Consider the following 25,412-nt stretch of genomic DNA (forward strand, 5'->3'; position numbering starts at 1 on the left):
TTATATATAACATTTCATTGAACTTAGACTGAAAAAGGCCATGGACTGGATTGTTCTGAGGGTGTACTCAGTCTAATCTTCCTAAAGAACATACAAACATATACACACCTGCCGAGCAGATCCACTGGTTTGCTTTACTCTTTCTGCTACCATTCCAAAAAGCTGCACCAGTCTAGTCTGCTTATCAAGCTCTTCCCTCAGCCTTTTTCCGCAGACTGAAAGAAAAGCTCCAAGAATTTGCTCATACCTTACACCAAACTTTGTATCATACAGCGTGTCCTTAAGAAGCCTGAAAGAAAGGATTTAAGTTAAATTTCCCTAAGGAAAGTACTACAAACAACGCAATATTAAGAGATTCAAATGTTTTCATGAATCAGCACTATATATCTGAAGTTATTGATATACAGGATCTAAGAGGAAAGAAGTTTGTGCTTCATAACAGCACTGTCTGTTTATTCATTTAAACAGGATCTACATTTTGAATACTCTCCATTTATAACGTTGTTACGAACTATGTTATTAAGAAAAAAATGTTCTGAAAAATTACTCTTATAACAAACAAGTGAACAATGGAACGAAGAACATCTTACCAATATAGGTAGTGTGCTATTCGAATGCTTCCCAGTGCCCGAGCCAAAAGAAATTTAACCAGAGCACTGTCAAGGTAGGTTTCATACTTCAATGCCTAAATACAAATAAAATAAATCAGGTCTGGATTTAATTCTAGATGAAGACTGAAATTTTATGACTAATGCACAGACAGAATCACCACAAATCCACAGGACAGTCACAGAGCAATTATTTGCTCAAATGGTTTTCCATACCATGCATTAAGGTATGTAACTGCACTTCTGCTACCAGTAACCAGCAATTCCTTGGTGTTTTCAAGGGAAAAAAAATTCCACCTTCAGTGCAGGCAGAAAGCCTTACCTGGACAAACTGAGGGAGGAAATCCGTTAACTCATCATCACTTATTGTCTCTATCCAATTCACAGCTGTATTTCTTAATTCCTGATCAGCAAACCTAGAAAGTCACCACAAATCCACATGAAGTTTATTCTGTTCATTAAGGGTTTTTTTTCTTTTTTCTTTTCTTTTTTTTTTTTATGATCAGCTAGATACAAAAGAAACAATATGAAGGGTTTAATAGCTCAATAAAGGACCTGCAAGTGTGAGGCTCTTCATCACCCAAGATGCAAACACGTGCAAATTTAGGACAAGCATACTAACCTGCAAACTGCAGCCTTGACAGCTTGGCTGTATAGCTTGCTCTCCTGTTGCAAATTAGATTCCACAATCCTAACCACTATTGTTAACCTTTCTACATGACTTGGTGAAGCCTACATGAATAAAGTAAGCATGTGTTCTTCAAAATTTCAAGAACATACAGCTTTTGCTACAAGAAATTCAGCAATAATTTACACAAGAACACCATTTAGATTCTTCTACTGAAGACATTTCATGCACACACAGAACTTGACATTTTTTCTTACTTTGAATCAAGTAGTTCCAGTGCAGCTAAGGGTGATAAAGGAGGCCACTGCTGAAGTAATGAATATATTTCTGGAAGACTCGCCCAGTCCCAGTGAGGGGCACTAACCAATATTTTTGGTAGGCTAGTAGTATGACTATGACAATAATGTCTCCTCTCCCACAAAAATTCTTTATCTTCTTTTGACAGCCTGCCAACAAAAGCATTTCAGTTTATAACACACATTACAGATCAACACCTGAATAACGCAGCGCTGGGTTGCATACATACACATAATTTAACACACAAACCAGAATGAAATTAATATGGCTATTTCTATCACAAAAGTCAAAACAAGAAGCAAAATAAAGCTTCAAACATTACAGAAAGTTGTTCAACGTTATAATTTTGGCAAAATAAAAATAAGTTTTAGTATAATCTGAAATAAACCAAAATGTTAGTTTGGTGCAGATGACTGGGAAAGCCTGCCAGAAAAGCTTCCATGGCATATCAACAGCCACTGCTGAAACTGCCATGGCTCCCTGTAACTGAAGATCTGCCAAGCAGGAATAGATATATATAGCAGGCAGCCAAAAAGGTATCAATCTTCTAACAGGAGACTATTATGACACTGACCACAGAAAGAACAAATAAATTCATTGTCAGCCCCATTATTTTTCAAGTTTAGTTCAATCTCTTGTTTAAGTCTCCACAGGTCTTCTAAAATATACTAGAAGCATATGAAAGAAATTGAAGAATGAATAAGCATTCCATACCCTAGCCATAAATTGTCACATACAGAGACCACAGCTAGAAAGAACATACCCAATAGTGTTATCCTTGGAGAGAATGGCAAGTAGGCGTTCTCTCAATGGTTTTTCCAATGTTTCTATGGAATGATGCACAGTAGTCTTTGCGGCTTGAGGAATTCTATATTCAATATCAAAAGCATGGGATGGGAAGTCAATCTAAAAAAAAAAAAAAAAAAAGATGACGCAAGTCCTTAGGAATAGCACAAAAAGCTCCCGTTTCAGCAACCTGGGAGGTTTAGGCATCTGAACTCTTTAGTTCTCCATGTGTAACAGTTTTCAGATACTGTTTCCTGAATGTTTTTTCCCTCATCTCAATTCTTTCTACATAACTTAAACGTACACTGTCCTGTTGCACAATCCAGTAGTTGAAGTACTCCCCAGAAGTGACGTAAGGATGCCCAAAGCAGAGATTAACCATGGAACTATTACCAGTTGCAACGCAACCACCAACTCCGACCATGTTTTGGGATTGCTAAGCTGTGCCTAACAAGGTGCCTTTTCTCTCTGGACAGAAATTTAGACTCCGAATTTAGAATGATGTTTTGTAAAAAAACCACAGTTGCTATTGTTTGGGACTATACAACTCTCATCTCTGTATTCCTTCCTATAGATTGCTTTTCTAAGATGTTCTCTCCCAGGACTGACAGCATGTACTATCAAGGCATCTCTAGTTTCTTTTACTTCGAGACAGTGATTCAATAACTGACTTGTATACACTTACAGCAGCTTTCACTTCTTTACCCTTATTGTTTAGTAATCACTACTCTATACTGCTTTCAAATACAACTCAGTAATACGTACACTCTCCCCAAAGCATTAATCGATCTATTACTACTCATATAAGAGTAACAAGTCACAATATTCAAACAAAACAATTGAATCAAGTCAGAATTATATATACCTGCAATACTATTCTTTCCGCATTTCCTTTCTTACTGGCCATCCCTGATCCGTGATGTGGATGTGATGAGGTCCAGAGTTGCAAGAGCTTTGTCCCACAAGTTAACAGCCTGAGGAAAAAAGTATGCACAGGTATTAGTTTAACAATCTGCTTACCTCAATATATTAGTTATTAAAATACTACCTGGAGAAAATCAATGGTCATTACAAGAAAACAATTCCAAAACAGTAGAGTGGTATGGGAGGACAGTTGAAACTGAGTGTGTTTCTACTACAGAGCTAAGATTTGCTCTTATGACCAGTACTTTAATATTGATGTTCAGAAAAAAATACAGGAAAAATCAAACTCTACTAGCCAATACAGTTCAGGGCTTAAAAAAAGGGAACTATGATCAAATGCCAAAGCAATTTGTTTTCACTGGATATCTTCCGTACTTTAAGCCATTTAAAATGCTACATACAACTTAGGTGGAAAAGGCAAAGGAAAGTTCTTTTCCAGTAACATAACAGGAGCAAAGCACATTGTTTACCTGCTCTCAGGATTCTATTTTGTACTGCACTAGACATTATTCCTGCAGAATGCCAGGCTTGCTGCAAACACTTTCTTTCATAAGTTCATTCATTATCACCATGGCACATGAACTGGCTGAGATATGTCTGTTTGTACTTCATCTGCCAAAACGTGAACAATGACTGAACAGCCTCTAGCAAATATAATGTACTTTTAGATCTTTAATCAGCTAGAACTCAAGAAATGCCACCTACCAAGGCCATACTTTAACTGCATATATAGGGCAACACCTCAATGTCAGTACATCCCCAATGTGAGTACCTCAAAGTACAACTTGAGTTATGCTTATATACTCATAAATAGTTGGTACTAACATGACTTCTTCTGGCCCACATTACTAAGAAGATTTCCTGGAAATAAAACTGCTTTCAATCGCACAATAGTCAACTTCCTCCAGCAGGTAAGATTTTTTAGCCACCTAGATGGAAATACTACAACACAGGACTGTTTTCTACCCTATTTAACAGAAAGCATTATTTCTGTAACAATATACTTCACAATTCTTATCTTAATCATGGCCTACTACATCCAGTGGCAGAGAAGCAGTTTCTATAGTTATGGGAGTAAGCTTTATATGGAGTAAATTATTATTAATAATCTCACCCGTATCTTGGATACTTACCGTCTAAAATCAAAAAGAGGTAGAGAAACCTGACCCAAAATTTCTGGGCCCTTTCTCTGCTTATTTGAGTCAGGAGAACTTCCACTACTTTGATTTAGTATTCCAAACAAAGTCAGACATAAGACTGATTCCAAAGGCAGCTGTGAAATCTGGATGGGGAAAATTATTCTGTAAAATAGAAATGTTAAAAAATAAGTCACAGGAAACACATATGGATAAATCTAATTTACTAACAACTAATCTGTAGATGCCTCTTGCTTTCAAAAAGTTAACTAACACCGAAGAAAGTCTTACATATCCACGTAATTATATCTCACTCCTTTATCTCCCATACCAGGAGTTTGCAAAACCTGCTAAGTTACACTTCTGCACTGTAGCCAGACTTTGTCTATTAAATCACATTCCTCACACAGAACCGCACTGTCCAGCATAACCAGTCTTCCCACTCTACTCACAACAAGAATACACACAATTCCATGTTAGCTGCTTCCTAATCTCCTAGATTTAGAGTCAGCTGACAAGAGTTTCTTATCCAAATGAAAGAATTTGAGAACTACTGAAAGCTAAATTCCCATTGTACAAACCCAGCACCCACACAGAAAGCAGCTGAGGGATATATACTTCACTAGGCAATTCAAAACTCAGGGTTTTGTTTACTAGTTTTATTGCTTATTTTCCATAACCCACCGAATTATATTTCTAAAAGTTATCACAGTGTATTACTAAGCAGTTACACTATAAAACTATAAAAGACTACAACTACATTAAGCAGGTTAGAAGCAGTCTAATGCATCTGTCACTAATACATTAGTACTTGCTAGCAAAAGATCCAACAATTAACCCCTGCACCACTGGAAAAAAAGGTAGTTGGAGCACAGTTTCCCCACAGCCTCCTCCTAGAGTTATGGATGTGTTAGGGCCTAGACAAGTGGTCTGTGCGGTGGGTGAGGAGCTGGCCAACAGGCCGCAGGAGTGGTGGTAAATAGCTCCTTTCCCAACCGGCAAACTGCCACAAGTGGGGTCCCTCAGGGCGCAATGGTGGGCCCAACAGTGCGTAGTATCTTCATCCATGATCTGGATGATGGGATCAAGTGTAGCCTGATGAAGTTGGCTGACCACACCAAAGTGAGTGGGGAAGTGGATGCTTCGGAAGGGAGAGACACCCTGCAGGAAGACCTGGATAGACCGGAAGAGTGGGCTAACAAGAACCTCATGAAGTTGCACAAGGACAAGAGTAAGGTCTTGCACCTGGGAAAACATATTCCAGGAGTGCAGCACAGGCTAGGAACTACCCAGCTAGGGAGCAGCTCCATACAAGTGAACAGTGTGCTGCTGCAGCAAAGAAAGCCAACGGGATGCTGGGTTGCATCAACAAGAACATCACTAGCAGAGATAAATAAGTCATTATCCCACTCTACTCAGAGCTTGTCAGACCACACCTGGAATAGCGTGTTCAGTTTTGGTCCCCGCTGCGCAAAAAAAACATGGGCAGGCTGGAGACGGTCCAGAAAAGGGCCACAAAGATGGCAAAAGGTTTGGGAAGCCTGTCATATGAGGAAAGGCTGAGAGAACTGGTTTTGTTCAGCCTTGAGAAGAGAAGGCTTAGGGGAGACCTTATCACCATGTTCCAGTATTTAAAGGGTGGCTACAAAGAAGATGGAGATTCCTTTGTTACAGGGAGTCACATGGAAAAGACAAGGGGTAATGCGTACAAATTGTGCCTGGGGAGATTCCGATTAGCACAAGAAGAAAATTTTTTACAATGAGAACAATCAGCCATTGGAATAATCTCCCCAGGAAAGCAGTGGATTCCCCAATACTGGACAGGGTGCTGAGCCATCTTGTCTAGACCATGCTTTAGCCAAGAAAAGTTGGCATAGATGATCCTTGAAGTCCCTTCCAACCTAGTATTCTATGATATTCTCTGAACGCATGTATCCTAAAACCTAAGAGTCTCATTCCTAGTCTGAAATAATTTGTCACTGTATACTTTCAGGGTATTCTTCAGGGTCTGGCTTTTCAAAATGGTCAGGATAACTGACTATGGAGCAACATGGAACTCACCTGATGCTCCAGTTATGACAGGGTGCCTAGTAACTATTAAGTAGAAAAGAGTAAGTCATGTACAGGAAAATATTTCCTCCTCTCAGTTATCACATATCACCCAGGCCCATCCCTGGCTGTCTTCAAGGCCAGGCTGGATGAGGCTTTGAGCAACCTGGTCTAGTGGAAGGTGTCCCTGCCCATGGCAGGGGGTTGGAACTCGATGATCTTTAAGGTCCCTTCCAACCCTAACCATTCTATGATTCTCTCCCTGTTTCTTCTCTATACCCCCTTTCCTCCACCTTTTCCACCCTCTCGCCCTGCCCCATAAAGACAAGCTGAAGTTTTGTCTGGTTTGAGCTACTTTCTCATATCCTATACAGATACACGCTTAAGCACTTACGCATCTGCTGTCTTTATAGAAATAATCCTAAATTAAGATTTTTTATATTCAGATACAAAGTCGTTATAAACTTTTGTTTGTATTTTTTTCCAAATAAACACTTCTGTATTTGGAACAAAAAAGAATTCAGCATTAATGTTAATGGAAGTGAGTTGCTTTTCCTCCACACTCACATAATTTGAGCACTTCTTATAAGCTTTCTTATTCCTTCTTTAAACAGCACAGGCTGTTCCCATTACAAGGAATGCTATGGCTTTCCCAGTCCTTATAATTGTATACTGCAAACACATTAGCACAGGGCAATTGTCCAACATGGCCATCCGTACTTTTGAAATGGGTAGTGAAATACCATTTGGAATATTTCAGTGAGTTGTAACACACTAAAGTCACTTACAGTTCATCCCATTTAATCAAGTAGAAGAAGTTCTTGTACGTGCCAACCTTCTTGGACTGAACAGGTTTAAACAGATCTTTTCCATTATGGGTCAGAGAACAAATCAAGTAGTATTTTTCATAACTGGACAAGGAAAAGAAAGTAAATTAAACAACAAAAAAACCACTACAAAAGGATGAGTTTTACAATTAATAAGTTACTCACTTTGATACCCAACCAGGAGAAATTCCATGAGCAGCAAATATTGTGAACTGGAGATGTTCTGTGGCAGTCCACGCTTCCTTGGTACTCTTACCATCTTTTGGAGAAATTGCTGCAGAACTGCTACATGAATTCACATGGAGCTGCAGAAGGGCCTCAACTGCTCTTGTTAACTGGTCTATACTCACTTTCAGAGGGTTTTCAGGCTGCAGTGAACCTAAATTATAGTTTATCTTTAATGCATATCTTTCTAAAACAGTCACCCAAAAGCATTTTTTTTAGTAGAATTGAAGACTTACCAGAGGAGCTCTTGCTAGCATCATCGCCACATTGCAAGGATACCTACACAGTCAAGTTAGAGCAAGTTTCAGTACCAAGAAACCCATATTATTTTTACATTGCTCTTAATTATCTCGTACACAAACTATCAAACTCGTACAGAAATTATGAAACATCTGAATTAGGCCCATATTTTGGGTTTATGCAACACATCTTTATATGATAAGTTCCTCAAGAGTTAACTGACAGCATCACAATTTCCGTATCACGCAGCAACTATTCGCTAAGTTCAAAAACTCATGTTTCGTCAAGTCACAGCTAGTTTGGTGCACTTGATGCACTCCCTTAAACACTGTACGTTGGAATATTGCTCAGGATATTGAGTAGAGATAAAAGTCAAGGCTGTTATGGATGAAAGCAGAAGCTGTTTACTACCCAGTAAATTAGGTCTGAACAGCTAATTTGTATCTTTCGTAGGCAGTTACCATAAATTTACTGAATAAAGAACAAAAAACTGAGAAAAATTGAACAGTAAGTAATGTCAGTACTCCCTGCTGTGTTTGCTTCTTGGGCTGCTACAATACAGTATTGCTACAATGTCTAGTCTCAACAAAGATACTGTTGAAGACAAAAGGTAATAGATCATGGAAATTGACTCCCTTCGAATAAGGAAGGGTTTCAAGCTAAATTCAGTTTCCATTAAAAGTTTTAGTTTTAGGAGAAGTTTGTGATTTAAAAACAAGCCCCAGTGAATTCCTAGTACTTCAGAGACAGTTTAAGAAGTTTGCCACAACTACTAGAGAATGAAAGCTCTCCTTGTACTTCCAGTGCATTAATTGAGCATCTTGTTAACATTAAGTTTTAACTACTAAAATCATGTTCTTATAAAAAAGGTGCAGAAATGACATATGTTTGCATCATACTTGTCAAGTAGTCCAAGTACTTGCGATGACAGGATGCCAAACTCTTGAAACAGCAGTATACACAATTTTCTACTTGATAATCTACTGTTTTATTTTTTGGTGACTTCTTCCAACCACTAAGCAATTAGTTAAAAAGCAAACAATATCTTATCAAGGTTTAGATGCAACCATCTGCAATCTCTACAGCAGTTTCATTTCTAAAAGAAATTCTATATGTTTCACACACCTTACCACTTAAGCCAAAGCTCATCACAAGAGAATTACAGGGGTTGATTGATAAAGTAGTACTTTTTTCAAATTCTACTGGGATAAGAATATTTTAGAAGTTATTTTTACACTGTAATCTATTTTTTTGCCTAGAGCTTTCTCCTATCAAAAAGGAAAAGCAAACATTGAAGAATTTATATGCTGTATTTCACCAAGTTCTCTTAATGTGTCTTCTGCATTTCCCTGCAAGAATTTTAATTCTTGCAACAACTATATTCATTTGCAATTTGCAAGACTTCTGCTCAGTATTACTAACACATCACTGAACTGATGAAGCCAAATGTGCATAGAACAGCACGTGAATCGCCACTCTGATAAGGCATCAGGACAACAGAAATAATGTTACAAGACTATTTAGCTTTTTGATCTGCACACTTCTCCATTTCACGGCTGGTTTTGACAGTGTGACTTGAGACCTGCTCTGCTCAAGTAAGCTGTTTATTGTAAGGCAGTTTTATCAACAAAGTCGATGTTATTTGAGAGATGTTATTTTTGTCCATATAGTCAGGGAAACAGAAGCATGAGGAGTTTTAGGATACTATTGCTATTCATATAAATACTGCACAGGATGCACATTCCTCCTTCAAGCATGACTGCAGTGATTTTAGAGGGCACGTGCTGCTGTCAGTTTCCCTCGCCCAGATTTCATAGCATCTGCTGTGACACAAGTCTGTAGTTAGAGAACCAGAAAACAGCATTTTAAAACTAGTTTTAAAAAAAAAATCCCTATTTAGAACAGAAAAGGATTCTAAGAGCAAGTGACTAATGCATTAACAAAGATTAAAATAAATTAATTTATCAGGTAAGATAAAGAAAACCTACATAACACTGACTAAACTGTTGCTGGTATTTGCGACTACCGTAGATAATGAAATAGTATTTATCAGCGTTAAAAGCATACCTCAGTGCAACTTATAGCATGAAACTTTACCTCAACATTTTTAGTCCTTGGAAGATTAACAGCCCTCCTTAGCTTCTTTACGGATTCCGTTATTGCAGCAGTCTCTACACAATCCAATGTAGAACAGATTTTTCTGACAGTCTTAATTACATGATCTACTGCTTTATGCTGGTTCTAATAGGGAATGTATGAAAGAACAGATTGATCTAATCACAATTGTGAAACCCAGTATTGCCTTTATTTTTTTAGAATGAATTGCCAAGAAAATTTCATTGTAAAAATGCATCTCAATTAACTACAGTCTAACAATTTGATTGAACAAAACCTCAGTATTAAGAACTTCCTTATAGCTCCATTATCAATGCCAAAAGCATAGGAGTAGTACACATTCTAGAACGGTGTCCCAGGAAACATTACAAGGTTTCCAACCATTTTTCCATTAAACTGTAGGCAGACAAGTATTTTCTAATGAACTATTAAGCTCAAATTCCCTCAGGCTTGGGGGAAAAAAAAAAAAGGCAGTTCAAAAAAGGACATTTTATTAGCATGAAGAAGGAAAGCTACAGAAGCAGCTTTAAAAATGGAAAAAAAAAAAAGAGGATCCAGGGAACTTCAGGCCAGTCAGTCTGGCCTGGAAAGATCATGGAACATACCCTCACGGAGATCATACTAAGGCACATGAAGAACGAGCAGGTGATTGGTGACAGCCAGCATGGCTTCACCAAGGGCAGATCGTGCCTGACTATGATGGGGTCACAACCTTGGTGGATAAAGGATGGGCAACCGATGTCATCTACCTGGACTTGTGCAAAGCCTTCGATACTGTCCCACATGACATCCTTGTCTCTAAACTGGAGATACGGATTTGACAGATGGACTGCTCGATGGATGAAGAACTGGATGGATGGTCACACTCAGAGAGTGGTGGTCAACGGCTCAATGTCTGAGTGGAGACCGGTAACGAGAGGTGTTCCTCAGGGATCAGTGTTGGGACCTGTACTGTTTAACATCTTCGTTAGTGACATGGATGATGGCATCGAGTGCACCCTCAGCCAGTTTGCTGATGACACCAAGCTGTGTGGCGCGGTCGACACGCTGGAGGGAAGCGATGACATCCAGAGGGACCTGGACAGGCTGGAGAGGTGGACCTGTGCCAACCCCATGAAGTTCAACAAGGCCAACTGCAAGGTCCTGCACCTGGGTTGGGGCAATCCCAAGCACAAGGACAGGCTGGGTGGAGAATGGATCAAGAGCTGCCCTAAGGAGAAGGACTTGGGGGTCCTGGTGGACAAAAAGCTAAACATGAGCCGGCAGTGTGCGCTGGCAGCCCAGAAAGCCAACCGTGTCCTGGGCTGCATCAGGAGAAGTGTAGCCAGCAGGTTCAGGGAGGTGATTATCCCCCTCTACTCTGCTCGCGAGACCCCACCTGGAGTACTGCCTCCAGCTGTGGAGCCCTCAGCATAAGAAGGATATAGACCAGTTGGAGTAAGTCCAGAGGAGCCCACAAAGATGGGTGCTGGAGCCCCTCTGCTATGAGGACAGGCTGAGAGAATTGGGCTTGTTCAGCCTGGAGAAGAGAAGACTCCAGGGAGACCTTATAGCACCTTCCAGTGCCTGAAGGGGGCTACAAGGAAGCTGGGGGGGGGCTTTTTACAAGGGCCTGTAGTGACAGGACAAGGGGGAATGGGTTTAAATTGAAAGCGGAGAGATTTAGATTAGATATCAGGAAGAAGTTCTTCCTGGAGAGGGTGGGGAGGCACTGGAACAGGTTGCCCAGAGAAGCTGTGGATGCCCCATCCCTGGCTGTCTTCAAGGCCAGGCTGGATGAGGCTTTGAGCAACTTGGTCTAGTGGAAGGTGTCCCTGCCCATGGCAGGGGGGTTGGACCTAGATGATCTTAAAGGGTTCTTCCCACCCAAAACATTCTGTGGTTCTACGGTAAGGTCCCTTCCAACCTAAACCATTCTAGGATGAATTTAAATCTAATCAATCCTAGGCATCTTGGGTTTTGTTTTTTAACATAAGAAAAGTCTTCAACCAATTTTGAAGAATACATGTTATTTTGAAACAAATATTTTTTATTTTCTACATTTTATTAAAGGCTTAATGAGAAGGTTTCTTTCACTATCACTTATGAGCACTTAAAACTACAGAAGAGGGATTACTGCAATACCCTCTTGGTAAGATGTAAACTAACTCTCAACCCCCACCCTTCCAGATATATGTTCATGACCTTCCTACAAATGGATAGCAAAAGAATCTGTTTGAATCAAAAGGGTTTTGGATAGGGAGTTATCTGGCAACAATTAACTTGGTCCTGGTAAGAAAATAACTACTGAAGTTAGAAGATATTGTAAATATTTAAGCCATGCTTTCAAAGCTAACACTTTGAAGATAACAGCTGGTTTGGCATGTGAAAAGCAAAATTTCCACGGCTATTTTCCCCACAGGCTCTCAATCTTAATAAGACAATAGCTAACTTAAGGTATCCAATGATGTGAAATCAATGGCTATGTACAAGTTCTTTACAGATTACTTTATCCTGTTTCACTCTGATCAGCAAGATTTAGCTGCTGAATATGTACAGAAAGTCACTTCAGGAAGTTAAAGATTTCAAGTGCAACAAATGCTGGTACTTGGCCCTAATCATCATCACCTAAAAGCTACACCTCCCACCCTCTAAGAGACAGTAGAAAGGGTAGAACATAAGTCTGAATTGAGATGTTTTGCATTCCCTCACTCCAGCCTGTGAAATCAGTTAAACAAGCAAGCTGAAGCAGCTGCAAGAGCAAAGCAACAAAAACACCATCATATCAAAGAGCAGTAACATCTCCCTCTTGTACAAAGAGATTGTGTTAAAAAATACCCTTGAGAACATGGTGAATCACCATCAAGGGAATTAAACATTAAGGGAATATGTAAACAGTGGAGATCAGCTTGTTCAGACCTGCATTCCTGGAGAAGCAAACAAGCTGTGGAAGTGAGAAGTACTGTAATTCTGTCATTCACTTCAAGACTGTTCCTGATAAGAACTATTTAAGAAACAGTTATGTAATGATTCAGAATTTAAAATCTCCACATTACATGACTATCAGGAGTTAAACTGAGCTTCTCCTCTTAGAAACGAGTAAAGCAGGTTATCTTCAGCTAGCTTCTGCATTTGGGAAACTACTCCAAAGGCAACCCTGTTTTAAGCTATCACACACTGAAGTGGGCAATGGCTTTGACAGTCTGTTTTAAATTAATCCAACAGTGCAGGGTAAGATGTTATCACACTTTGTGTAAAAGTCTTCCAAACATGCTTCAGTTTTAACTCCCACTGTACACAACAACTACTGCTCACTTTTGTAGACTTTTATCTGTTACTAATGTACATTCACAGTGGACAACTGAGAGTCAGGATTCAGATTTTTCCCTATTCCCCTAAATTAATCTCTTCCAACATTTGAGGAAAAGATTATTTTGCAACCCAGAACTTGGAAGATACATTTCTAGCTGTGATGATTAGTTAGCAAAAAAAGCTAAAGAAATAAAATCAACAATTCCATTATTCCAAATTTACATTTGACAGCTTGTTCAGATCTCTGTTTCCCCCAGAATACCGACAAGTCTTTTTTCCAACTCTCTCATTAGTAAACTTCCTCATGCTACTTTTGGTTCAGCAAAAATTTACCATGACCTTACCTCATTTTTAAGAGCTATGTTAACTTGCTTGTGATATACACCAAGAAGCTCTTCAATAGAAGACCTGAAAGAAATATGAATTACTGTACACAAGTGCAAGTGCATAACATCACCTTGGTCAGAAATTCAGCAGTGAGCTCAGTAACTAAAATAACCACAGAACATTACCTTATAATAGGTTCTCTGAAAGGCTTTTCTACTTTGTAGAGATGTTTGGTTAGATGTATGGGTGTTCTGTCATCATCTTCCTGCAATGAAACACTAGATATTAAGCCCAGTTCTCACCTTTCTGTAGTTTTTAATACTTTTTTAGAAGTTTTATTACTAATACCTGTGGAGTAGAAGGGGAAAGATGTAATCTGATCTCTTCAAAGAGGGAAGTAAATAACTAGTTAACAGTCTATGAAACATCTACACACTGGGACAGGGCAGAAGAGGGAAGAAACAGCAACTGAGCACTTAACTGTGCAGATATGAAATACTTCTCCCTTCTTTGATGGTCTCATACATATTTAAACTCAAGCTTTTTTGTTCTCAACTTTTCATTTGACTCTGAAAATGGCTGCTTCACTTTCAGGCCTCAAGTTTAATTCAAACACTGGCATACTTTTTTCCAGCTACAAACTTGGTCTAATACAAGAGATTATCCACATTATTTGCCTTGCAAAAATTCAGGATATATTTTCACTTCTTCACAGTATAAGGGAATGCAATTCCCAACACCAAGCAGACATAGTAATTTGTTAATCACACAAAAAGGCTACACCTCTGATCCATTAACTCTGACCCAAACTCCCAACCTCCTGAAGTTTTACATCGCTGCTGCAGTTTAGGAAGTACTTACTGTTCGAGCCAGATCTCTGCAGATTACACTATGGGTCAAGAGCTGCAGTTTGATTTCTGTATCCCACTTCCGACAGTTCTGAATATATTCATGACTTCCTACACAGTGCTTACTGTTAAACAAAAGAAAGCTGTAGTTACACCAAACTATGCAGTGTTTTTCACAAAACTCACATGGAACACTTAAGGCAACCTGTTGGCTCAAAAAATAAGGAAATGGTGAATCAGCCTCCACATCATGCTTCTTGACCTGATTTTTACTTCTGCAGAAGTTTTAGTATACTATTAGATACTTAAAATTTTGCTAAAGCTCTTAACTACTATGTCTAACAATGAAGCCAATATTCTAACCCAGAAAATTAATAGGGATTCGTAAGCCATTAGTTTTGGGGGGAAAAAACCAAACCAATTATTTCAGATTATTATATGTCAGTAGATTTTTTTCCCCTGGTTGCTGGGATTTGAAGAGCAGCTGAAAACTACAACATTCATTTACCGAAATGCTCTAGAAATCTGCATCTGAAAAAAACCTGCAACAGATGGCAGATTAGAACAGATTTCTAGGAAGCTGTTGAGAACCTACTTTGCTGTATCCCGGAGCAACAATAAAGACTTGTGAGCTTTGTCTAAAGTGTGACTCCTACAGTTTTAAGATTTCTGCTTGCACATATTTAATTACTGAAGATATACTTTCCAGTAACTGTGCCATTAAAAGGCATGAAGTTAAATATTTAGGAAAAAGTTTGCTTACTTCTGTAAAACTTCTTCTTGGCCACAGACTTTCAGGATGTAGCTGCCAATGTCCACTTCACTCAAGTCATCATGCACCCAGCAAAGTGCCTGCATTATTATAAGCTCAACAGGGGAACTCACTGTTTAAAGAAATTACATCTAAAAGTTAAATATGAATCTATAGCAGGTGATATTAACCACTGTTCACTCACAAATTGTAGTTATCTAATGAAATTCATTCTTCTACTTGTAGGGAAGACACTTACGCTTCTCTAATCTCCTAAATTTCACAGTTTGTGATCTTGACTGTTTTCCACAACGGCATTTTATAAAACCTGCCTGCAGTTTAAGAAATCAATAAATCCTTTTTAAAATCAGGATGCAGTCTAGTCACTTGACCAAAAGTACAAAAATAGTCTGCAATCTGTTTTCCAAGATTTTTTTATATGAGGGTAACTTTTTTAAATTATAAAATTGCCTTATTTAGCAAGGACTTCAAACAGGCAAGTGATCCCAGAGCTGCTTGAAGTTTAAAAATCATTATCTGAAGAGTTGGAGATAGAACTACTCTATTTGTTCTACTTTTGAGGAAGTGAATATCAGCTGCAGAGGCAAATCATGCTGAAAGTCCTTTTTTCTCTTTCCTTTCCACTTGTGCGGTTTCCACATTGTACATATCAGATCTCAGTAAGCATCACCCAGCTTTTGCAAAAAGCAACTCTTAACTACCAGCACTTTCACATCAGGCTCCAAGTGGTTTTTTTTGAAACCAGTCTCTCTTCCATCCAGCAACTACAGAGCAAAAGAAATAATCCCAGTCAAACCCCAGATCCACTTCCCCCACAGCCACCAGCTGTCACTGAGGAAAAATACCTAGACACATTTTAACACCACAAGCACTAAGTACCAAGGGCTCTGTACACCTCCCTATCTACTTTCTGATCTTCTCCTTTAAGTCATTTGCAAACAGTCACTAAGCACCTCAAAATTCTGTAAAAAGCATTTTTTTTTTCATCAGTTCCTTAAGAGCAGGGTTCTTTCCTCCATCAACCTTCCTAATTTTTCATCTTCTTCTTAAGAAAAGTTCCTGCTATGGTGGATACAGAGAGGTAATGCCACAACAATGTTTTCTACAAAATAGAAAGTGCTTCATCTCATTAACAGATGACTATTGCAAGCACAGAGGTGTTTGACAGCAGATAAAGAATGAACATATGGAATTCTAGAACAAGGAGTGATAGGCATGAATTCAGAAACACTATTTAGCTCATTATTAAGGCCATTTAGCTTAGAGTGAAACCACTGTACTACCATCAGCTGAGAATATGGTGGTCAATAGAAAAAAGGTGCAGTAAGAGTTTATGGGCTACAGTCACAGGCTGCATTGGTGAAGGTCTGCCAGTCCTGCAAAGCCTAGTGAAGCAATGCAAAGATGAAGTTACCCCCTTCCCCCCACCCTCCATCTTACTCAAAGACATCCATTTCTTGCTGACACGCAACAATGGCTCAGGTAGACTTCTACTTCCACATAAAGTTTACCAAAGCAACGCAAAAGGAATAGGTATACCCAAATAGGCTCTACAGTTCAGCTGTTTCCCTCTTGGGTCCACTCTCACATACTGAGTCGGCAAAATACTGAAAGGCTGAAGCTGGACTGAAAGCTATACTAAATAGTACTAGCATTAGGATGCTACCTTGTGCAATGACTTGACCAAGAACAGAATGAATTAAAGGAAGAGAACAACTTTAAAATACACCTATTATTAGTCACAGTGTAAGCTACAGATGCCTGTCTTTCACTAGCTACAGAAAACAGGTAGTTTAACTGTGATGAGTTTCAGCATCAGAAAAAAGGAAGTGAGCAGAAAGTGCTAATAAGGTACTTGGGGCTAGAAAGCCAAACACATTCCAAGGTATTCACAACACTAGAAATAAAAGGCTGAAGACGTAACCTTTTAGTTATGCTACTAAAGCCTTTTGTAGGAAAGGATTAAACCTGTAATATTAGGTAAGTATAATCTTAAGGACGACAAGCAGAAACCATTCCTAGGCTATACTTATAGTCCACCTTATTTCTTTACAAGAGTATTAAATCACAGCAGAACCATAAGGCCCAGAGAATTAATACAGAATGAAAACATTTACGCATTGAGAGCCTGTTTTTCAGTAGGTCAACTTCATTTCTTTTGAGAATAACCAACTCTAAAGCATCTACGTTACAGATATAGAACCTAATGCTAAAAAAGCACCACAGCACAGATCCACTAGCAGGTGACAGTCTGGGAATGGGAACACTCACAAGGGCTGAGAGACTACAGCAGTCTAGAGGCTAAAAAGGCTGAGCAACTCGCTTTTTATCACCAGGAACTGCCAGAAGTTGACAGCATCCAGAATTACAGACTTCAATACAAACATGCTATGCAGTCTGGACTGCACAGAGAACATAAATTTATGTAGAAAGAACAAGGTAAACCTAAGAGTTACACCCCAAAACTAATACTGCCAGTTACCCACAAAATTGGGTCAACTAGCTGTGGCACATTGGTGGTGGGAAATAAGAACAAACACTGAAATTATTTATTTATTACCTGACTTCAACATATGCTTATGAACACAAACACTAAAATAATGCTCTTGCAATTAGTCTGCATTTTTAGATAGCCTGCAAGAATTTAAACATGTTAAGGTGTTGAAATAAAAAATTACAAGTTAAGAATCTCAGTCCTGGTGTCACTGTCCCCTCAATTAGGATAAAGTAGGTCAAACTTTTGAAAAAAACTGTTTTAACATTCCCAGCTGTGGACAGAATAGCACTTCTGGTTCACTTTGTTTCCTTTTTTTTTTTTTCTTGTGTGTTTCACTTTGTCAGTTTCCAAATATTTTCTGATGGAGGCACTGACCCAGAATTAGGCTCTTTCTTCAGTTCCTTTTCCACATTCCTCACCAGCAATCCACACACCTGAGACCCATGGATTACAAAACCTGAAAGCCACTGGCCTAGACTAAGTGTACCATCTTAATCCACCACTTTAAGTCTTAGAAGCAAATTCCAAGTTAAAAGCAGAAACATACCATCACACGTAAAAGTTACTGGTTGCTGGAATTCTTCGATTTCTATAGAAACCTTGATACTGGCACTCTCCCCACTTATATTTCTTTGCAGCATGACTGGACTCAGCACAAAGCCTGGATTTGTTTGCTGATTAGTATACGGAAACTTGGTCCTCAATCTGAAAGTAGAGAAGGTTTATGAAACATTGCAATGGATAAGTCCAAGACTAAAGCAAAGTAACATGGTAATAACCACAAGCCAAAACAGTAAAGACTACCTTTTGCTCTTTACCTAAATTGTATGTACAAAAACCATTTAATTTTTCTACTCTCAAAACACTGCCCACAATAATTACACAAGTAGTGGTTAGAGGGGGAAAAACTTAGCTTATAATTAGGCAGGTTTTCCATATAGCTTAAAATATTTAATTGGTCAATGCTTACAGGACATATCCAGCTGCTGTAGAAGCTAAGCTCTAAAAATGAGTTTGAAAAGGGTAATTTTTTATGTAAAAAACACCACGAAACTCTTTACATGTTTAAATTTGCAGCAGTCCATGCTGAATGTCAGCTACTATGCAGAAGATAGTTATTCCAAGTCGTGGAAGCTGCGAAAGAGGCCAAAATTAAGGGAACAGCCTTTTTTTAGGACAGAAACAGTACAAATCATCCACGTAGTAATGAGTAGATAGTACTTGGTAAGAGCTTTCCATTTTCTGCTAGCTACCATAGATAAAATAATTTAACCGTAACCTTCTGCAAACATTAAAATATTATTATAGATTATGAATAGAACTCCTCTATAATGGTCACCTATTTCATCATCTTGATTCCTGACAACAGCATGAATGGGAAAAAAAAAAATCCCTCTAGCAAGAGTTGTCCACTCAAAAGCCCATCAGCATTTTAAGCACTGGGTCTTGAAAGAAAGGGCAACAATTAGATATAACTAGAAACTGTTACAACAAGCCTATGTGAGCTTAATGTTCTTCATCACTAAGTTTCACAGGTATATGACTTCTCACTGATTTTGGAGTTTACATTTAATTTCATAAATATTTCTGGTTTTAAAAGTAGCTGTTATCCCTCAAAGAACTCCATTTCCCTCATTAGTTCTTGGATTTTGATCTTTAGATGAAAAAAGACAAGACTCTTAAATTGCCTTCTCTAAGAAAGCAAAATAAAAAATTGGGGTAGTCAGCAAAAAAACAAAAGGAGCATTCTGAGTTATCAAGTCCCATCTTCTCTGGCATGATCTTTAAGAAACTTTATCACCTGCTCAAAGCAGGAACAAGTTTGAAGGTTATGAAGGTTTTATTTGTTACAGAATGTCAGTTGTGGAAGCACTAAGAATGAGAGCATTTAAGGGTTAGAAAGCCAGTGACAGGATTTAGTGAGGTGCATCAACTAAGAAAAAGAAACTTAAAATTCTTTCAAATGAAAGTGTATAGGAGAAGGAGATACAGACACAAGGAAATTCAGAAAAATAGTTTGAGGATAAAAAAAATATTATAAAACCAAGGAAAAGACAGAAAAGTCACAGAAAAAAAGAATAAAGAAGAGATGACAATCCAAAAACTTTAGTACTGAACACCTTAACAATTCTCTTGCATTCTTGAAGAAAAAAGAAAACAAACACTGAGACAAAACCAGGAAAAACTGGGATAAGAAAAGGGAAAAGGATACATACTGAAATCTGCTTTATCAAGCAAAATATGTAGGACTGGCCCTGTCAACCTAATTGAAAATGAGTTATTTAGCTTTTTCTTTTCCCCTTCCGAAAGCTAGTTTGTGTTTAGTAATTTCTTACTTTGTAACTGCTTCAGAAAAAGCTGACAGTTCTTGATTCTGCCCTTCAATTTCTTGGAGAAGCACGTTTTCTGTCAGCATGCCAGTGGTCCCATTGTCTTTCTGCAACTCAAAGATAATACAGTATTTAAATAGCTGCAAACATATTTCTATAGCCAAACCACATGTAGATGATAGATTTTCAGGAGCCTGAGGTTTTTCACTATTAGTTTTGTGTCTACTTCTATAGGGAGAAGAAACGTGTATCATTCCTAAACTGTAAAGATTCACTGGATCAGCAACTCCTTTACAGAAGGTAATTTGACAGCATCATTACCACATAAACTGCAAGTTAACAGTTCCTGAGCTCTCAGCAGTGACCTGTTGCATTAGAATTTGTTAGGTTTTGCTGAACCAGAGGAGGCAGACACTTCTTTTTCCTCCAGTTCTGCAATTCAGCCTTCAGTATAGTCCCAGGAAGAACAATTACACACCAGCTCTGCTCATGACTACCTTCTCCTACACAGCAGGAAATGATAAATAGTACACTGGAAGGAAGTAGCATTCAGAACACTAAATTCAGAACTAATCTTGTGGTAACAAATTACTGCTGTTCTAATTCCTTATGCACTCACCAGCTCCCCAAAATGTAAGCCACAAGCTTTCAAGTATCCAATCCAAAAAATAATTGCTAAAAAGAGAATTGAAGTTTCAAACAAAACCTAATAAACTTAAAAAAAAAAACAAACTCCCCCCACAAAACTGCAGCAGTTTATAATCTCCATCTCTTCCCGATCCAATTCACAATACAGCCATGTGAATGCTAGTGTAACCAAAGAGCAGACAGTAGCTGGAAGAACCAGTTGGACCGAGGTAGAACTCAGTTCTCTACACTCTAACATCCTGAACGACTTGTGAAATTCCAGCCAGATACCCCCTGGGATCTTGAACAATTTGTTCTTTTCCAACCTAGGGTCATTGCACAGAGGACAACGCCTTCTTAACAGTCACATTTTACATCCAAAGCTTTTACAATGCTTACAGAAACCTTTCATCCACCCAGAAGTCCAGGGGAAAAAAGCAGACTGCACTACAGTTTTTCCAAAAATAACTACCATTTATTCATACCTGAAATAGTGAATAACTACTATGTGGGTTATTTATTATTAGCTGAGAAAGTTAGTTGAGCACCTAACTTCATTAAAGCATATCAGACAACAGTCAGGTAAGACTGTCTCAGAAAAGAGGTCAAATCTGTAACATAAAGAGCTAGGGACTGTCAGGTCTTTTCCTTTTAGAAACTTGTTTTGCTCAAATTAACTACTCTAAGCAGTGTAGCATAAACTCAGAAGGGACAGTATACACAACCCATAATTGCCACTTGAACTGCATTTAAACCTAGTTATTTCAGCTAAAGTATTGGTTTCATGAACACTGATCAGTTCAAAAGGCTAAATTCTATGTAACTGGGGATTAACCATACCATAGGAAGTAGTTAGAGAAGGAGGCTGTAAAACCACAAAACTGGAATAAGACTCAGGAACATGTATAATACCTTAAATTTAAAAAGGTTCTTCCATTATAACATGTCAGACAAGTTCTATCACATAAAAACCCATCTGGGCAGCAGCACAAGGCCTGCTGACAAACCTGTGCAATTGTATCTAGTGCATGTATTCTTTAATCGATTGCACAGTAACAAAAAATCATACAAGGAAACAGGAAGTTAACATAACAAGCGAAAGGTAAACACTTTTCATAAAGGTGCAACTGACTGCTGGTTAGCTCTCAACACAAAACTCAGTCATTTCAAATCTAGATGCTGGCTACACAAACGGTAAATTGCCTCTATTTAAGAATTCTTTTTAAAGTAGTAATATAAAAAATAACTACTCAAAGCACTTTGCAACTCCAGCCAGAATATAAAAGCAACACAGAAGAGGATTACTTAAAGTCATACCAGTGATGCAACATGGACACTTTTGAATTAATTTCAGCAAAATTCACAGGTTATTCTGCTGTTAAAAGTTGTTCAGAAACTACAAGGCATTTCTACAGATGTTGAAGCTTAGCTAGAGGAAAACAATAATTGTATTCTAAAGAGCAAGTTAAAAAAAAAAATGATTTGGTTACCCATAGTTGACTTCAGGGTCACATTTGGCTAAGGACAGAAACCTAATGTTAATTCAAATACCTATTGCTGGAAATCACCTCCTGGTGGAAAACTAAGAACATGAAATACACTCCTTTGCTTTTTCAGTTGAATTTCAATACTAATTTTTGATCATTTTTTGGAAGATAAATTCAGGAGGACAAGCTTTGATAAATAAGGAATCTATTTAAAATCCACCAGGCTCAGATGATTAAGGTTTTGAGCAACAAGTAGGGTTTGAAATTCTTTAACTTAGAGATGATCAAACCTAGGAAGTGCTACCAGTCCAACAGGAAATAACTCGTAATAAAGGACTCCAGGAATAGCTAAATAGTTCACAACAGCATAGCCTGCAAAAAGTGGAAGTAGTCTGAAAATAAAATTACTCTTAATAAAAAACCTAAACCCAAAATCCAGTAAATTATCAGAATTTAAATTAGATCCATTAGTATATAAGACACAAGACTCTCCAGCTCTGTAGAAAGGGGAGGTACAGAAAACAACACTCAAAAAAAGACAAAATTATGATTTTTGCCTCTCCTTCAAGGGAAGGGTGATAAACACTTAAGTATTTAAAGGCGAATACTGAATATATAGACACTTCATCAAATACAAGCAAAACTCAAAGGATTCTATTGCTTGAGTGGATAAAATATAGTGTGATAGAATCAAAATACATGACTAGAAAAGTTCACTAATAGTTTTGGTTAAAGGGGTAGTGAGACTGAGTTATTCAGGGGAAAAAATGATCCAGACTAGTCAGGATGCAAGAACTCAGAATACCCTTTGAAGGAGATACATACCTGGAGGTAAATGGGATAAAATACAAGAGAACTGTCAAAAATAGAGGCTAAATAACTCTGCTTCCTAATATCACAGATGGAACATTATTTAAACTAGGAAATAAAGTAGCAGCACAAGATGGACAAAAGCAAGCAAAAGCCACAGGTTATGTTGAAAGGATACCCATCTGAGCGACTCAGCTTTAGATCTATATTATCCTTTCAATAACTCAGCACAAGCAGAAGAAAAACCTCTGCTGATAATTAACAGTCTTGTATCATCAGCTAACTTCACCATCCAGACTAGACTGCAGTATTATACCAGAACTAGTTAACCACAGACTGGAGGCACACAAGTGGAAAGTAAATCTCGAACCTTCATTTTGGCATTCGCTGCAGGAGTCTGCTATAAACTAAGAATTTGTTTCAAACGGATGCTGGCTTAAGAAAATCAGATATATTAACTGACTACAGTCAATATGTGCTGTGGTGATGCCAGTGTGACTAAAGCAAATACAATAGAAGTGTAGCAAGCAGGATGCCCTTACGAGTAATGAGGTTTTATTCATGCCACTGTACAAGGCACATGGTCCACTGTGCTCTCACAGAGAGAACTAAAACTCTCCTAAGTCATCTTAAAAAAAAAAAAGTTACAGGAAATAGAAGCTATCACACAGAGCTTGCAATGAAAGCTGACAGAAAATCAAAATGGTTCTTTATCTTTAATACCTGCTGTTCCATCCCCTTAAGAACATTCGCTAAGACCTAGTTATGAACACATTTCTGCTGAAAAAATCAGATGACTTAGGGGGACAGTGAGGGTCTGGAACAGCCTTTAAATCAAAAGTAGCAGGTAGAAAACACCACGTGTGAAGGCAGAGCTTGAGCATTTAATGACTCAGTTAACACATGACCTTCAAATAGCATGGGATTGGACATATTGAACAGAAAAGACCTTTTTAAATCTTGCATTCCTGAAAAAAACAACATCCTGGAATTTATATTTCATTAAGCAAAATTCACATATTAGTTTCTACAGACAACAACTCGGAGACACTGATCCTATTCCAGTCAATAGTCACATTGCAACCAACCAACAGTGGCAGACTGGCAAACACATCACCAGGTAACACAACAAACTGAGGCAGCAAACTGCTGCAGAGCCCAAGTTCACATGCCTCTCCAAATACCAGGAAATAACACAGCTCACATATCACAGATCAGTGAGTGGAAAATAAGTTAAATCAAGTTAGACCCAAAGATCTTCACACATGTAATGTTAAAAATACAATCCTTTAAAAACAGAAGTAAAGGAGTTTTTGGGGGCTTAGGGTTTTTTGGTCCTTCTCCACTGGCCTTCTATTAAACTTCTGACAGAATACCAACAGCTAGCCCAGAAAAACAGGAAATCCTTCAAGTAAGGGGCCAAAAATTTCACTTCAGTGGAAATTTAGACAGCCCTTTAAGCCAAAGTCTAGTAAATATTCCTTTTTCTGAGAAAACAACTTCCCCAGCTGGGAGCAGGGAGAAGAATTAAGGAGCAATTTGGAAAATATTCTTGACTGATAACAGTTTGGTTTTGGGTTTTTTTTTTAATGGCATGTCCCTAGCCTATTAAAAACACCTAGAAAGACAATACAGAAGATAAAAAAGAGCTCATTCCAAAGTCTTCAAGGAAAACAAATTTTTTATTCCCTCCACTCTAAGCAGTTTCTACAAATACTGGTTTTTTTCTGCCATTATCATCCTTGCCAGGGTGTTGATTTTTCTACTGAAGACTCCTCCTTCAGTCTTTGTACACGCTATCAAAAAATAGAGAAGTGCTCATATTCCCTTTCTAGTGAGATGACTAATGGTTTAATAACATAATGTCTTGGTTTATGATGGAATTATCACAGAAATCTACAGTCATTTAGTGGACTTGGAAAAGGGTAGGAAGCACTTACGGGGGTATAATTAACCTGAAGAGATTGCTCCAGTTATTAATCATTTGCTGTACAGTTTAGTTTAGATACAAACGGCATGGGCTCAAAGACCAAACAGGTGAGTGTCATAACTAAAGACTCTGTTGACACTTTTGTCTTGAAATTTGAAGAAATTGATCCTGATCTTAGAGCAGAAGTCACCCTTTTGCCCTGCCTGGTAAAAGTAACATGCCACAAAGATCGTTTTCCTTCTTCAGAACAGAAATACAGGGTTTCTGACCCAACCAGCACTTCACTTTCCAGGACAGTATAACCAGAGGTTTAGTTGTGACCTCTCTACCATTTCTGCACAGAAGGGAAGATTTCTGCCTATGAAAGAATCATAGTGATCCTGTGAAAGACTAAGTGATACTGGGAAAGCAGTAAAGTTTTGACAATGCCATATTTCTAGTCTACTTCATGTGTGGTTTTGGCTGTTGTGTTTTCTTTGGGGTTTTTTGTTGGTTTTTTTGGTTGGTTGGTTTTTTAAGTAGGCAGGTCCATATAAGGCAAAAAAATTTTTTTTTTTTTTTAAATCTGAGATAAAGGCTACTCGTGATAAAGCCTTCAGTGTCTAACTTGGCTATAATTTTATTTTGTAATATCATGTTATTTGGTGATTAATTTAAA

General features: G+C 38.2%; 1 protein-coding gene across 1 annotated transcript in view; it reads right to left on the reverse strand.

The window, feature by feature from the left end:
- The window catches only part of PIK3C2A (phosphatidylinositol-4-phosphate 3-kinase, catalytic subunit type 2 alpha), a 38,956-nt gene that overhangs the window by 12,063 nt on the left and 1,481 nt on the right, over positions 1-25,412 (reverse strand). Inside the window, exons 2-18 of the mRNA XM_010156494.1 lie at positions 19,907-20,007; positions 18,118-18,275; positions 15,065-15,185; positions 14,315-14,426; positions 13,639-13,718; positions 13,471-13,534; positions 9,818-9,961; positions 7,717-7,759; positions 7,421-7,634; positions 7,217-7,339; positions 4,377-4,544; positions 3,185-3,293; positions 2,297-2,439; positions 1,494-1,682; positions 931-1,024; positions 591-685; positions 109-289 (exon numbers count right to left, since the gene is read on the reverse strand). Coding sequence (XP_010154796.1) covers positions 109-289; positions 591-685; positions 931-1,024; positions 1,494-1,682; positions 2,297-2,439; positions 3,185-3,293; positions 4,377-4,544; positions 7,217-7,339; positions 7,421-7,634; positions 7,717-7,759; positions 9,818-9,961; positions 13,471-13,534; positions 13,639-13,718; positions 14,315-14,426; positions 15,065-15,185; positions 18,118-18,275; positions 19,907-20,007 — 2,139 coding nt within the window. The remainder of the gene's footprint in view (positions 1-108; positions 290-590; positions 686-930; positions 1,025-1,493; positions 1,683-2,296; positions 2,440-3,184; positions 3,294-4,376; positions 4,545-7,216; positions 7,340-7,420; positions 7,635-7,716; positions 7,760-9,817; positions 9,962-13,470; positions 13,535-13,638; positions 13,719-14,314; positions 14,427-15,064; positions 15,186-18,117; positions 18,276-19,906; positions 20,008-25,412) is intronic.

This window comes from Eurypyga helias, unplaced genomic scaffold (assembly GCF_000690775.1).
Source record: "Eurypyga helias isolate BGI_N326 unplaced genomic scaffold, ASM69077v1 scaffold4268, whole genome shotgun sequence".
Classification (NCBI taxonomy): Eukaryota; Metazoa; Chordata; class Aves; order Eurypygiformes; family Eurypygidae; genus Eurypyga; species Eurypyga helias.